Here is a 13,953-nt window from a genome sequence, read left to right as displayed (position 1 = left end):
TTTGCTTCACACCAGCAGTTTGCATGTTCTCCCCATGCTGCAGGAGTTTCCTCCTGGTATTCCGGTTTCCTCCCCTCCATCCAAAGATATGCATGGTAGGCTGATTGGTGTAGTGTATGAATGTAGTGTGAATGTCTACAGACCCTTGGTGAACACTTCCTTAGACACAAACTGTCCGTGTAAGACAGGGGTGTTCAATTTTATCTGGAAAAGACCAGCGTGGGTGAAGGTTTTCATTCCACTCAAGCAGGAGCTACACCTGAGTCTGCTGAAAGCCAAGCTCAACAGATTAAACAGGTGGAATATTATGCTTCCACCAAGGTGGAGCCAAGGCTGATCTTGGCTTTCAGTAGACTCAAGTGTCGCTTCTTCTTTGTTGGAATGAAAACCTGCACCCATACCGGCCCTTTCCGGACACGATTGGACGCCACTGGTGTAAGATTTCTGGTCTCCTGGGATAATCTGTAAAATTGTTTTGTGTTTTTTTATTACTGCAACCAGGATGGAATGTAGCACAAGTTTGGTCAACAACAGTAGGAAAGATGTACAGTAAGAGAGGGTAAGGTTTGAACCCATGCATGCAGAGAACAATGGAGTAACAGACCATCACCTTAACCACTTCTTGTGCTCTTATTCTAACTTTTTTCTTTCTTTGTACACATACTGGTAGAGTGTTACTGAACTTTACACATAAATACCTTAGTACTGGAGTTGAGGGAGATCCATACAGATGATTTCTGATGCAGTTCCCAATGAGTTTTTGGTCGTTTGCACTCAGATTGCCAAACCACACTGTGATGCACCCAATCAGGACACTTTTTCTATTGTGCACTGCTAAAAGTTGCTTGCTGTGTTCATCCCAAAGCTTTTAAGTCTCCTCAGAAAGAAGAGATGTTCTTACACCTTTTTGAGGACACTGCTGGTGTTTAGTGGGAGTACTCCCATTAGAGGGAGTCTGACTGTGGAATGATCAGGAATCTAAGGTGTTTTCATTGGACAATGATTTCTCAGATTTATGAAAAGAACCCCTGCAACTACAAGTTTGTTCAGTTTTAGGCTTTGAGAGTAGGAAAGGCAGAATTTGTGACAGGGCTTTCGATGAGGATGGGATTCGAACCCACGCATGCAGAGCACAATGGATTAGCAGTCCATCGCCTTAACCACTCTTGTGAGTGAGTGCTCACACAGCTGGAAAGAGGGGAAAAAAATTAACGCTAACTTACGTTAACGTTAGCAGTCCATCGCCTTAACCACTCGGGCAGCACGTCTTGCCTGTTATTGGTCAAATATTATTGACATGGCAGTCTGTCATTGGTAGATGGCAATACTGAGAAATCAGATTGGATTTGGATTTATTGGATTTGAGTAAAAGATCAGGATGTGGCGGCTGAGCGATTAAGGTCAAAGACTTATTGGTGTAGTTCTCTGAGAGTTTTGTAGGCGTCACTACATGCTAATGAGCTGATTGAGCACATGAGCACAAGCTGGCTGAGTGGTTAAGGCCATAGTCTCCTACACTGCGACCCTCGTACTCTTGTACCACCTTAAGTTGCAGTGTCACCGGTATATGGTCGTTAAAATAATTCTGTAATTGAATCTTCTGCTGCTGCAGAGCTGTTTCTTAATGAGAAAGTCTGTACTGAAAAGGACTAAAAGGTTAAAGTATCTCTGATTTTGTTTCATTTATTATTTGACTCTTTTTTAGCGCCTTAAAACGCTCCTGATGGAGCAACGTCTCACCAGTAGATGGCGGCATTTGAAGACGAGGTGGCCGAGTGGTTAAGGCGATGGACTGCTAATCCATTGTGCTCTGCACGCGTGGGTTCGAATCCCATCCTCGTCGTCTGGGCATTTTAAACCCAGAGAACACTCTCAACGTCTAAACGTGAACAAACTCTTACGACATTCTTACATTATGCACCACCTGATGTCAATGTAGCCGAATATGTCACATAGACTTAGGGTTCTTTGAGGTTAGAAAATAAAAAAAATCTATGACCCCATTTGCAAGGGATTCTATTCCTGAAGATGTCGAAGGTGCCGGTTTTGTTGCGTAATGTACAGTTATCAATACGTTGTTACGTATCCTTTTTCTTCTTGTCTCCTGGCTTCTTGCCTGTTATTTTAAAGGTCCCATCGCAACTTCCAGCTGTATTCTCAATGCTTAAATGTGAACAAACTTCAGTTACATTACATCCCAACTGAATAGACTACTATAAACTTTGCAGTGAGTTTTATTTATGTGTAGATGTCACTGCATGCTAATGAGCTGTGTAGGGAAAGCACTATGCAGGTGAACAGCTTCAATATCATGTGGATGTGGATACTTGGTACTGTAGATTTTTTTCTATCCTCAAAGAACCCTAGGTCCGTGTGACATATTAGCAGTGGCGGAACTAGACTTTTATACATGGGGTGGCCACTGCTACTTTCAGGGGTCCACACACACACAAATTTGGGTTTCCGTGGTTTTATGGGGAATTTCCATAATGATTTTTATACTGCACAATTTTCTATCCCCTAAACCTATCCGTCAGTCTAAGTTAGCAATTTGATCATTGCTAGCCCTCCTCTCAACTGAAGTAACTGAGATAGCTAATCGAGGTCAAACTGCTAAATGTTAACTCTCTGAACAGTGACAGCTGTAGCCTACTTCTCCACATTAACTCAACATCAGTATACTGTAACTTACACACTGCACGGTATATGCGTGTATTACTAGCATAGATGTAAGAGTAAGGATTGTTATCCTACACTGCAAACCGATCTCTCTAATCTGATGAACTGGTAGTGTAATGGTAGCACAGGGATATGTATGGTTATATTTGGTAATACAGAGAGTACTGTTTATACTGTTAGTGAGATGTGGATCGAATAGGGACAGTGCGATGGTGAATCGGAGGAGATGCAGAGATGAAGCTGTGGGAGCACAGACATTATTAAAAGCTGTTGGATGTTGTTTAATAAAAGGAACTAAACAGAGTATTCTATTGGAGCCTTATTAACTCACCCAGCATCTCATAGTTTCCCTGATTTGAATACTGCACACGCTGCCAGCGAATATATATAAAAAAAATTCTTCTTTCTACAAGAGGTGAAATGATGTGTCAATCAGCATCAGCAGCTGCCAGTAGCGAATAAAATGTTAGGGTGGTACCTGGGGTGGCCAATCGGATGTCAGCGTTGTCCAGTACCACCCCGGACACCCCTCTGGCTCCACCAGTGCATATTAAGCTACACGTGGCAGCTGAATGTATTGGGTGTGTGTGTAAATTCTCATCTATAATTTGGTCACTTGTTTTGCATTTCCGTTTTTAACATTAACCCGAGCTCAGGATTGATAAGGAGACCATGACTGGAGCTGTAAGGCCTCAAAGCTCAATCCTGTGCTACTAACACGGTCACTTTTTCAACTTTAAACAGCCTTTTAACTGATAACTCGACCATCACGATTATTCCGATTCATGCAGAGCACCACAGCAATAAGCTTATGTAGCACAGGTTTGGATTTCAATCTATATGTAGTGCAGTACAAGTTTGCACACTTAGCAAGACCTGATATTGTGATTGGGCCTATAAAACATTATATTACGACGAGGATGGGATTCGAACGTACACATTCTAGGCACAATGGATTAGCACCACTCACTTGGAGTAAATAACGCCATCTACTGGCAAAACAGTGCTACTTCAGCAGCGTTTTAAGGTGGACCGAAAGATTTTTCTTTTAATTAATGAAATAAAACGTTAAGTATCACAGATACTTTAACATTTCCGTACTTTTCGGTACATATTTTACAAACCCTTAGAAGTCTAAAACTGTTCTCGTGTAACACGACGGGGTGGCTGAGTAGTTATAGCACTACTCTTATACTACAACGTAATCTTTCGCTCCACCTTAAACTGCTGTTGAAGTTTCGCCGGTAGATGGCGTAATTATAATGAGTAAAGGCTTTTAGTCTTCTAAAGACGTGTCTTCTGTGTCTTATACTACTGATATTTTTAATGAGAAAGTCTGTACCGAAAAGTACTAAAACGGTCAAGTATCTCTGATTCAGTTAGCTTTTTGTTTAGTTTATTTTCAGCACCTTAAAACCCTACTATTGAAGTAAATTCGCAAAGCTTTTTTTTCAGTGCACACATGCAGAATAATGTATTATCAGTCTATCACCTTAACAGCTCAGCCACCACATCCTGTTTTTTTTTTTAAAACTCAAATCCGATTAATCCAAATCCAATCTAATTTCTCAATATCTCCAGCGACACATTGCCACTTCAATAGTATTACTGAATTAATATTGAATACTGAATAGATTATGTTTCTCATTGTCGGAGAAGCACAGCAATACGAATTTGTGCAGTGGTGCTTAATGTAAAAATGTACTACGAAGACCGGAAGTTGTGATGTGGGTTTAAATTAAAACGTGATTTCCGACGAGGATGGGATTCGAACCCACGCGTGCAGAGCACAATGGATTAGCAGTCCATCGCCTTAACCACTCGGCCACCTCGTCTGTGTGGTTGTATAAATGCAGCACCCTCCATCACATTTATACAGGTAATATAGGTAAATGTTTATGACGCATATCACCAAGAGGCGAAGTGGAATCAAGATTGATTTGTAGGAGTCAGAATTAAACAGATAAATAAGGAAGGAATTTGTAAACTCTACTCCAATCTGTTTCACGGAAAAGTCAATCAGTACAGATTTATTTCATGACTGTGTAGAATAATATTTTATTGATGTATTTATTACAGCCAAAGAGCTCTAATAAATAAACAAGAGTTATTAAGGTTTGGATTGAACCCATTTAATTCAAGTGACCAGTCAAACTATAAGACAGCACAATAATAAATATAATAACTTTGATAATGGTGGGTTGTGATTTCTACTACTGTAAGTACATTAAAAGAATAATAATAAGCCTACCTGGTTATGCTTCACGCAGCCCTGGAAGACTATGAGAACCACAGGTCTAAACACTGCAAATATCTGAAGTGTGTGAAATATGTGACGTGATGGGAGTGTAGTAATCAGGGTCCGGACATCTCGAATCAAACACTAACATTTTTCACTGAATAGAAATGAGAAATTATAGTTCTTGCTCGATGCTTCAACCATTAAAAAAATACACGAGGCTACCACAGAGGAGAAAAAGTGTCCCGAATTCAATTCCACATGTAATGTTTTAACGGTTATATAGTAAATACATCATGTTTTCACTCACTCATTCACTCACTTTGAGTAAAAGCTTTATCCTCGTCACGGTGGATCCGGAGCCTATTCCAGGAATAGCGGGTGTGCGGTGAGAATACACCCTGGGTGGGATGCCAGTCCGTCGCAGGGCTAAGAGTGCACTAGTTTTCATGAAATGTCACAGTGTTGACATGCTACTTGCACTAAAATTATGCAAAGTACACAATTTGGGACAAAGCTTGTATTTATTTTTTTTTGCCGAAGGAAAAGAAATTGTGTTGTGTTAAATTAAATTAAAACATTGGAGGTCCAGTGAAGGGCAGACTAGTCTTCTGTGTTGTTTCGTAAAAGATATTCAGCCTGAAACACACACACACACACACACACGAGCATGAGCATGAGTAGCGACTAAAAATATGGTACATTCTATAAATATATAAATGTTTAACAAAGGGAGAAAGAAAAAAAGAAGGAAAAAGTCCAGAGGTACCAGAAAGTCGATGGGATCATCAGGGTTCACCTGGCTGCACGCCACAAGCCCGTTTCTGAGAGTCGGCATGACATACTTCATCAGGTAGTGTCTCAGTGGAAGAGATCGTGCCTCCAGTAACTCATCCTCCTGCTTTTTCACCTTCATCATGTTCCTGTTCTAAAAGGGACAAAACAGCTTCAGCCTGCATGGACATTATGAACAGATGTTAACCTCTGTTTTGCTGTGTATATAAATATACACACGTATGTTGCCAATCATTTCCTCTGCTTAAAGCTGAAATTCTTCTCACACACGGTAGATCCTTTTGTTAACACAGTAGATATTTACGGTAATCACTTCCACTGTGCTATGCTAATGGTATTTTCAGTCATAGCAGTGTGTGTCTTACCCATTCCTCCAGCAGAGCAATCATCCTGGCCTCCTCCTCGGCCTCTCTGAGTACACGCTCGGCTGTGGCCTGCATGATGCGCTGCTGCTTCTCCACAGCTTGCTTCCTCTCCTGTTCCGCCTGTTCCTCAGCTGTGGGGCCGTAGTTCCTCGGCACTCCCACCACCTCGATTATTTTCTTAATCACAGCTTCATTTTCAGGGTCATTCACGCTGTTGATCTCTGAGGATTCAACACTTACTGTTAATCCCTGCAGGCCTTTCGGCTCTTCATAACGTTCTTATTTGTTTCTTACTGTTTCTAATAGATTTCTCATGACTTAGGGATTCTCTGTTTCTCTGTTACTCTCACTGCACACACACTGTATAATTTATTATTCCTATTTTAATTCCATTATGTACTGTCCACCAGAGTAGATGAGGTTAGTCTTTTTGAGATTTAGCTTTCTTAAAGTTTTAAGGTGTTTTTTGTTTGCCTTTGTTGCCTTTGTGACATCTATTGTTAAAAGTGCTATACTGCATGTAAAGAATAAACATTTGTGCCGGTGTAGTAAAATAATCAACGATGGCGTGGTGTGATGCCGACCGAAGCGAAGTGGAGTTACTCTTACCACTGAGATGTTGACTATTTTCCAATAGTTGCAATTTTGCAACTATTTTCTGCAACTATTTTCCAATAGCTGACAATTGCAGCATGTTCTGAAGTGTTTTATTCCTCTTTTACCAAGGCAATTTGCCATCAATGACACTTTTATTTATATAAAACATCATGATATGGATTTACTAAAAACCATAAAACAGGTTTCATTGATACGTCTGTAACTTTGATAATATCTTTGGATAATATCCTCACCGATGTGTTCGGGGTGGATCTCCAGCTCATCGAAATATTCGAGCACTGTTTCTTCCCCCATGTTTGCATCTCTGAACATGGACAGTCGCTGCAGAAACTCGTCCTGGGTGTAGTGCATCTCCTCCGCTACGGACTGCGGAAGGTTCCGGGCTCGTTCTTTCAGAAACTCGTCAGTGGCATCGAGTGAAAAGACGTACTCTGTGAGGAAAAATGGTGAACACGCTTGCAAGTGCTTAAAGTATTTATGACAGCAGGATTTTAAGTTGGCTATTTGAAATAAAGCTGTGATATTTCACTTATATTGTTGATCCATCACAAACTTAAAGAAAGAGTGCAGATTCTCATGTTTTCACTGGCACAATAAGGCTAATGTAGCTGACAGGTAAGGGAAGCTTACAGCGTCCAGTTTATCAGTTAGTGCGTTTACATGGACAACAATAATCCACTCTTAACTCGATTAAGACCGTACTTTGATTAAGAAACTACCATGTACACAGCAATTTTTAATTACCTTAATCAATTTAAGGTCATAATCGAAGTAAGCAATAATCGAATTAAGATAGGTGGAGTACTCCTGTTTTATGGACGTGTATTACAAACATGTAAACACCGTAATCACATTATGAACGTCGTGTGAGAGTTTTCACCACATTTTGCGACAGGACACGATCACATACGGCAGTTTTACGTTTTACGGCGAACAAGAGAGTTCGGCTACGTCCCAAACTTAAAGCATTCGTAAAAAAAATAAATAAAAACGCCCAAAACTGTATACCATACCATAACGAAGACGAACTGTATGTTGATATGTGAAATTCTGGAGGGACGTCGGACGGCGTGGCGCGGTGACGTAATGATGCGGGCTGTTAATCTAATTATGTTCTAAAACATGTAATACGGGAACATGACAAGAGTATTCTAAAAGCGACTCATGTAAACACCTTAATCAGAATATTATGTAAGGTCAATAGTTAGATTACTGCTGTCCATGTAAATGTAGTCACTGTGTGAGAAATGCAGTGCTAAGCTTGAGGCTATACGTTTCCATTACATATTAGATACATTAACTTTGTGGCTCGAGTGCAAAGCAAACATCAAATTACAAACGCCGAAGATAAAGCGGTGATATTTCATCTTCAACTCCATTTGGCGTGATGGGAAACTTTTCTTTAAGAATCTAAAAATGCTTCAACAAGATGCTTCAAAAACGTACCTGGTTTTATCTTTTCATCGTGTGGCAGTAAATGAGATCTGGAGTTCCCCGGGTCCTTCTCCTCATCTGAGACATGTTGAACATGTTATACTAATGTAAAATGAAAATGATAAATATGTCACTGCCTCTGTATTTCAGTGCCTCACCACTGAAAAGTTTGTTAGCTTGCTCGTGTGTACAGGGGTAACCGTCCAAAACAAACCCCTGATTTCTACAAGGCTTTGAGTAAAGCTTCTCTTTGATGATGCGCAAAATATTCTGGTCTTCAGGCTGACCTACACACACACACACACACACACACACACAGACACACACATTGCCTTCTTTTTAAATCCTGTGAGATATAAATTGTTAAGAATATTGAAGCATACTTCCATGATCACAGAGCATCTTTTTACTTCGGATCCTGGTGTTTCGGACATAATTGTTCTGTTGTGCTTGCCATATTAGGGAACGAATTTCTGGTTTCACCGCACAACACAAACTTAACTAGAGTTTAAACATAGTTAAAATGACTCGCATTACTTCAGAAGAGAAAAAAATTTAAGTCAGCAAAATAGACTGTGATCCTCATGTACTTTCCCACAAACTGTTGATTCCACTTACACTGATAAAAAAATTAAACCATGCATATATTAATCTCGCACACAACCCCTCAAACTGTTCTGAAGAGTGCCTCAAAGCATTTAAGAGCACACAAGCCTAGCGATTGGTTAAATGATCCCAGGATGTGTCATAAGGAGGAGGAGAATCTCTTCGTCATTATAGGGAAGTCCACATCGGCTAACTAGTTCACTTTTGCTAAATGTGGTATTCACATACTCTGTGAGCGTTGAGTGCTATAGGCTGAACATGCACTACCGGTCAAAAGTTTACACACACTCATTCTTTATTTTTTTTTCCTCCACATTTTATAATAATAATAATAATAATAATAATAATAAAGTTATCAAAACTCTGGCGTAACACAACTGGAACTATCCAATTATGTTGTGAAGAAAAAAAATCCAAAATAAATCAGAATAATTTAATATTTTAGCATCTTCAAAGTAGACGTCTTTTTTGCCTAGAATTTCCAGAAATGTATTCTTGCCGTTTTCTCAATCGATTTCTTGAGGAATTTCCCTGAGATGCTTTTTAAACAGTATTAAAGGAGCTCCCACCTACGCTGGTCACTTATTGACTGCTTTTTGGAATATTTCGCTCCGGGTCGTCCATTTAAAAAAACTATTTTTTTGTAAGTAAAATGTTAGTTTTCTAATGAAAGAAATGAATATGTTGGTGCGATTATAATTTGTCTACAACACCGATTTCAAACATTTAATCACACACCTTCAGATCAAAAGGTTTTTAAGATCATGAGAAACATTTCAGTTGAGTGTCCACAAACCTTAGACCGGTAGTGTAGAGCAGCTGTATATGATAACATATATGAATGTAAGTATGAAGAAAATCAGTGTTGACAAAACTTTTATACATCTGGCTGGAATTTGTAGTTCTGTTTGAGACCCACTGAGTGAGTGCAATCTTTCATGGATTGGTCGAATCCTGTCTTTAACTGTGAGTCTTTACGTGCCTGAGGTACAAGATGTTTCACATCTAAAAACCTCTTTTATAAACAGAGAAAAAAAAACGAGAGAGAGAAATAAAAAACTAGACCTTGAGTCTGGGAACGAACATGCTTCAGTGTGTTGAGCTGTTCCTGAATCGCCTGTAAAGTTTCCGCAGTGTCATTAAACTCCTTGCTCTGTTGAAGCATTTCCTCCTATATGAATAGTACACATATATAACATGACCTTATATATAACATTTGTCCTGATTACGGAAATAAAAACTTGTACTTTTGCTTGTATTTTTCTCATTTGTAAGTCGCTTTGGATAAAAGCGTCTGCTAAATGAATAAATATAAATGTAAATGTAAAAGCAAACTTTAAAACATAAACAGTGGTCGTAACGGCAAAGAACCTCAAGTCACACTGACCAAATGTTTTATTTTCTCCTCAACCGCCTCCGTGACGCCAATATAACGGAGTTTGTAATGTTTACACAGTTGTGCTGCGACAGAACTCTTCCCGACCGCCGGCGGACCGAGGAGACAAATCTTGATCGGCTGGAAAGAAGGCAGTTAATCGTATGCTCTACACTGCGGTTAATTAGCGATTCACCATACAGGTGAAATAACAGTTTCTGTGTAAATAAATGCATGTAGCTATACACTTACTAGAAGCCGTCTGGTCTGTCTGTACTCCTCCACAACACGGTCGATGTTCTCAACAAGTCCAGATTCACACACCCAGCGCACGTTCAGCCGCATCTTCAGCAGAACTGTCTCGATGAGGATGTTTACACTTAGGCAAGCTAGATCGGATCGCTTAGGGAAATGAAAGCACAATACAAAACAATCAAGTACGAGTTTCAGCTGAACAAAACCCGTGCTTATGTGAATCACGTCCATAAAGATATACCGTAAATTCCTTTGTGAGGAGCTCACTGTCATTAGGGACTTCCTGAACCACTCCATAACCCAGCACATGTGCAATGGCCTGGTGGATGAAGGGTAATGGTGACTGATTCAATCAGAGACAAAACTAGCTTGTTTAAGAAGACAAGGTTTATACAGAGCTTTTACCATTACAATTTCTTCCAAAGAATTGTGGGAGTCATCCACAGCGATTATGTAGTGCGTTTTGGGTTTGCGATCGATGACGTTTTGCACTATGCTGGAGAACACACATTACACAGTCAACACTGGATACCAGGAACGTGTTACATGATGAAAATGTACAATGTACAAAAATGCCTTCGTTTATACACTTGTGTGTTACGCTATGATGTTTTTTTTAAATAAACTCAAACTATAATTAATTCCACTAACCCAGCCAGATCGTGGACATGGATGGTAGGAAGGACATTAGTGCTTGGCTCCGGTATAGGGATGCTCCTCAACTCACCAAGCCAGCATGCCTAAGATAATTCATATGCAGCAATCAGTTTGACAGAAAAATAAATAATAATAATCTAAACACTTTTCTCCTAGTCGATCAGCCAAGACATTTCTGCACCAGAGCTACAAAACTAATGGAAGTACTGCAAGTATGTCTCACCCGAAATCATTTCTGAAAACATCACACACAGGCCTACTCATGTGGTTTAGGACACTGTGTCACTTACTGTAATCTATAAATAGGAGCTAAACATCACAGTCTAGGTGACTGCTGTAACATTATGGTGACAATTTTGGCACCATAACCGGTGCCAATTTTTCTTCCCTTGTGTTATTTCACACGATGCGACAAGTGAAAGGACTGTTTGAATTCACAACACATGAACATTAACTCAAAACGGAAAGCATGCTGTAGCTGCTTATTGGAAATCGCAAGCTTGTTGCTGCGTGTAAGACTGAGACACCGTGAAAAAGGATTGCTGGGGGTTGTTTACAGCAAACATCCTAAATGAATACAAATATGACCCTAAATGAATCTAATGATGCTTCTATTCGTGCTTATTTTTATTTGACGTAGATATAACATCAACTTTGCACGGCAGTAATATGAGACTGTGAGTGCTGAAAACACAGGGGTTACGCAATAAATAAATAAATAAATAAATATAAGAATCACCCCTCACTATAATAACATAAGCAAGTAAAATGTTTTCTCTAAGCTAGCTAGACAACAGACTGAAAAAATGCTATTATTTTTCCCTGCGTCCAATCAGCAACGACCATGTGATGTTCACTAAGGACTACTTTCCATATTCGTTTTTTGATTTGCTGCTGTGTTTTTAGTGACATTTGGTGATGCGTTTTGCACTTATGGACCACCATGACGTTTTGGGTTAAGAGGAAAAACACTTTCTGCCGAAAGTAAATTTTCTTTTGTGATTTTGCTACGCTGAAATAGCGCTGCCGAATAGAAAAGACGGCCATGTTCATATCCAAAATTATAATACCTTAAAGAAGAAGTGGAAGATGCCTTCTCCCATGCCGTACTGCATGCCTGCACCGACAACGTAAGTGCGCAGCTTTGTCTTTTGCTGAAGGAGAAGATTATTTAAAATTAAGATTATGTACAGTGGTGCTTGAAAGTTTGTGAACCCTTTAGAATTTGCTATATTTCTGCATGAATACGAGCTAAAACATCATCGGAGTCCTATCACACAAGTCCTAAAAGTAGATCAAAAGAACCCGATTAAACAAATGAGGCAAAAATATTATATTTGGTCATTTATTTATGGAGGAACATGATCCAATATGACATATTTATGCAGATATATAGAAAATTCTAAAGGGTTCACAAGCTTTCAACACCACTGTATGTTAATTTTCACAAAACTAACATAAAAACAGCTTAAACTGTGACAAACTCTAACATTCATTTATTTCTAACCATTTTCCCCAACTTCAACACGAGCTTCTCTGCACTAGCATGTTCTCTGAAGTTTGGATGAGGCCTCTTCCGTGTGTAGTCTTCTTCCTTCACTGGAATTTCAGGAAGATCCTAAGAAGTAAAGTTAAGAAGAATGTCACCTGTAACTGTAATTGTTACTAGTAATAAAAGAATTTAGGAAATAACTGTTTGTAAAATCATGCAAATTTTACAGGGACAAGCACTTACAGGATCAGCTGGTTTAGTCCTTGCCCAAGTCATCAACGTTGACACCAAAATGAACATCTTGGGAAATGTAAAGTGTTCAGTTTCACTGTGGAGGGCTATGATAAAGAAAAACAAAAGCACACACCAACATTTCACACTGTATGGAAGAGAGCTGACTCGTGCTAATGAATCCTGTAAATACGGGGGTGTCACCTGAAACAGCCCAGGTTGCTTCATCAATCGCTTCAGCATCTTCTGAGATGTTATACACAATAACATCACAATCCATCAGGTGTTGTAGGAGCTCGTCTCGCTTCAAGGCCTGAAATGAGCATGTTGGAACGGTGATATAATGGATATCTGCTGTGTTACGGACGTCACATGCCTGCACAAGCCAATTTCTGACCTGAGTAACAAGTCCTAATGAGTCAATTAAGTCCTAAAGATTTAATTACGTTCTGACACGTCTGCACATACCAAATTTACTTGTATTACTTATATTTAATCTTACTTTTTTCTGTTTTAATTTCAACAAATATAAAGTAACTGTTCATTAACCTTTTGTTGTTGTATTAACTTCACAGATTATGTGTAATTAGGGCAGGGGTGGCCAAATTTTTTGCATACAACTGTATTTGAGAGCCATGCCATATCTTCTGAGCAGCCTTTTTTTCTGTGAAAACTTACCGAGTATTCTTCCAGAGCAAACCTTCTCCTTTTCTCATCTTTACTGCTAACAGTCCCTACAATCTGAAAGCGCTCTCCTGTTCCAGGCTCTTCTTCAAAGGAGTCTCCAGCAGAACATGTGGACAGATACTGAGGGAGGATATGACAAATTACATGAACACTTAAAAACTTCACTTCGAAAGCACTTAAACTAATATTTATCTTACCTTGGCGATATGTTTGGACGAGTATGAATCTATTTGGTTTATAAAAATCCGTTTAGTCCGTCGAATCTTCTGCCGCTCGTCTGCCATATTTCCCGTTGCTAAGCAAGTTTGTCTCGCGCACTGGTTGCTAAGCGGAAGTAACGCTTCAGTAAAGAGCGAAAATGGTGCGTTCGGTGATTTGTGGTTATTTATTATTGTTATTATTATTATTATTATTTAGAGCGTCTGTACTGAAACTATTAAAAAATTCAAAGTATCTCTGATTCATTAAACTTTTCGTTTTATTTGTAATTTGACACTTTTTCAAATGCTGAAGTGTCTAG

General features: G+C 39.3%; 1 protein-coding gene and 2 non-coding genes across 3 annotated transcripts; 1 reads left to right on the top strand and 2 right to left on the bottom strand.

Moving 5' to 3' along the window:
* The first annotated feature begins 1,761 nt into the window (after positions 1 to 1,761).
* Positions 1,762 to 1,843, top strand: trnas-gcu (transfer RNA serine (anticodon GCU)). Its single transcript has one exon. It is a non-coding gene; the product is annotated as a tRNA-Ser (tRNA).
* Positions 1,844 to 4,432: 2,589 nt separating this feature from the next.
* trnas-gcu (transfer RNA serine (anticodon GCU)) lies at positions 4,433 to 4,514 on the bottom strand. Its single transcript has one exon. It is a non-coding gene; the product is annotated as a tRNA-Ser (tRNA).
* Positions 4,515 to 5,423: 909 nt separating this feature from the next.
* On the bottom strand, positions 5,424 to 13,781 carry ak7a (adenylate kinase 7a). The gene is made up of 18 exons (XM_017455438.3): positions 13,631 to 13,781; positions 13,425 to 13,553; positions 12,951 to 13,059; positions 12,759 to 12,853; positions 12,531 to 12,641; positions 12,094 to 12,177; positions 11,018 to 11,106; positions 10,772 to 10,862; positions 10,608 to 10,685; positions 10,364 to 10,513; positions 10,124 to 10,252; positions 9,802 to 9,907; positions 8,289 to 8,417; positions 8,143 to 8,208; positions 6,930 to 7,127; positions 6,079 to 6,299; positions 5,688 to 5,846; positions 5,424 to 5,557 (listed from the first exon to the last, which is right to left on the bottom strand). The coding sequence occupies exons 1-18, from the start codon at positions 13,715 to 13,717 to the stop codon at positions 5,522 to 5,524; spliced, it is 2,067 nt and encodes a 688-aa protein (XP_017310927.2). The 5' UTR covers positions 13,718 to 13,781; the 3' UTR covers positions 5,424 to 5,521.
* Between the last annotated feature and the right edge of the window lie 172 nt (positions 13,782 to 13,953).

This window comes from Ictalurus punctatus, chromosome 25 (assembly GCF_001660625.3).
Source record: "Ictalurus punctatus breed USDA103 chromosome 25, Coco_2.0, whole genome shotgun sequence".
NCBI classification, from domain to species: Eukaryota; Metazoa; Chordata; class Actinopteri; order Siluriformes; family Ictaluridae; genus Ictalurus; species Ictalurus punctatus.
The sequence above is the reverse complement of the archived record's forward strand: the minus strand, read 5'-3'. Positions and strand labels throughout refer to the sequence as shown.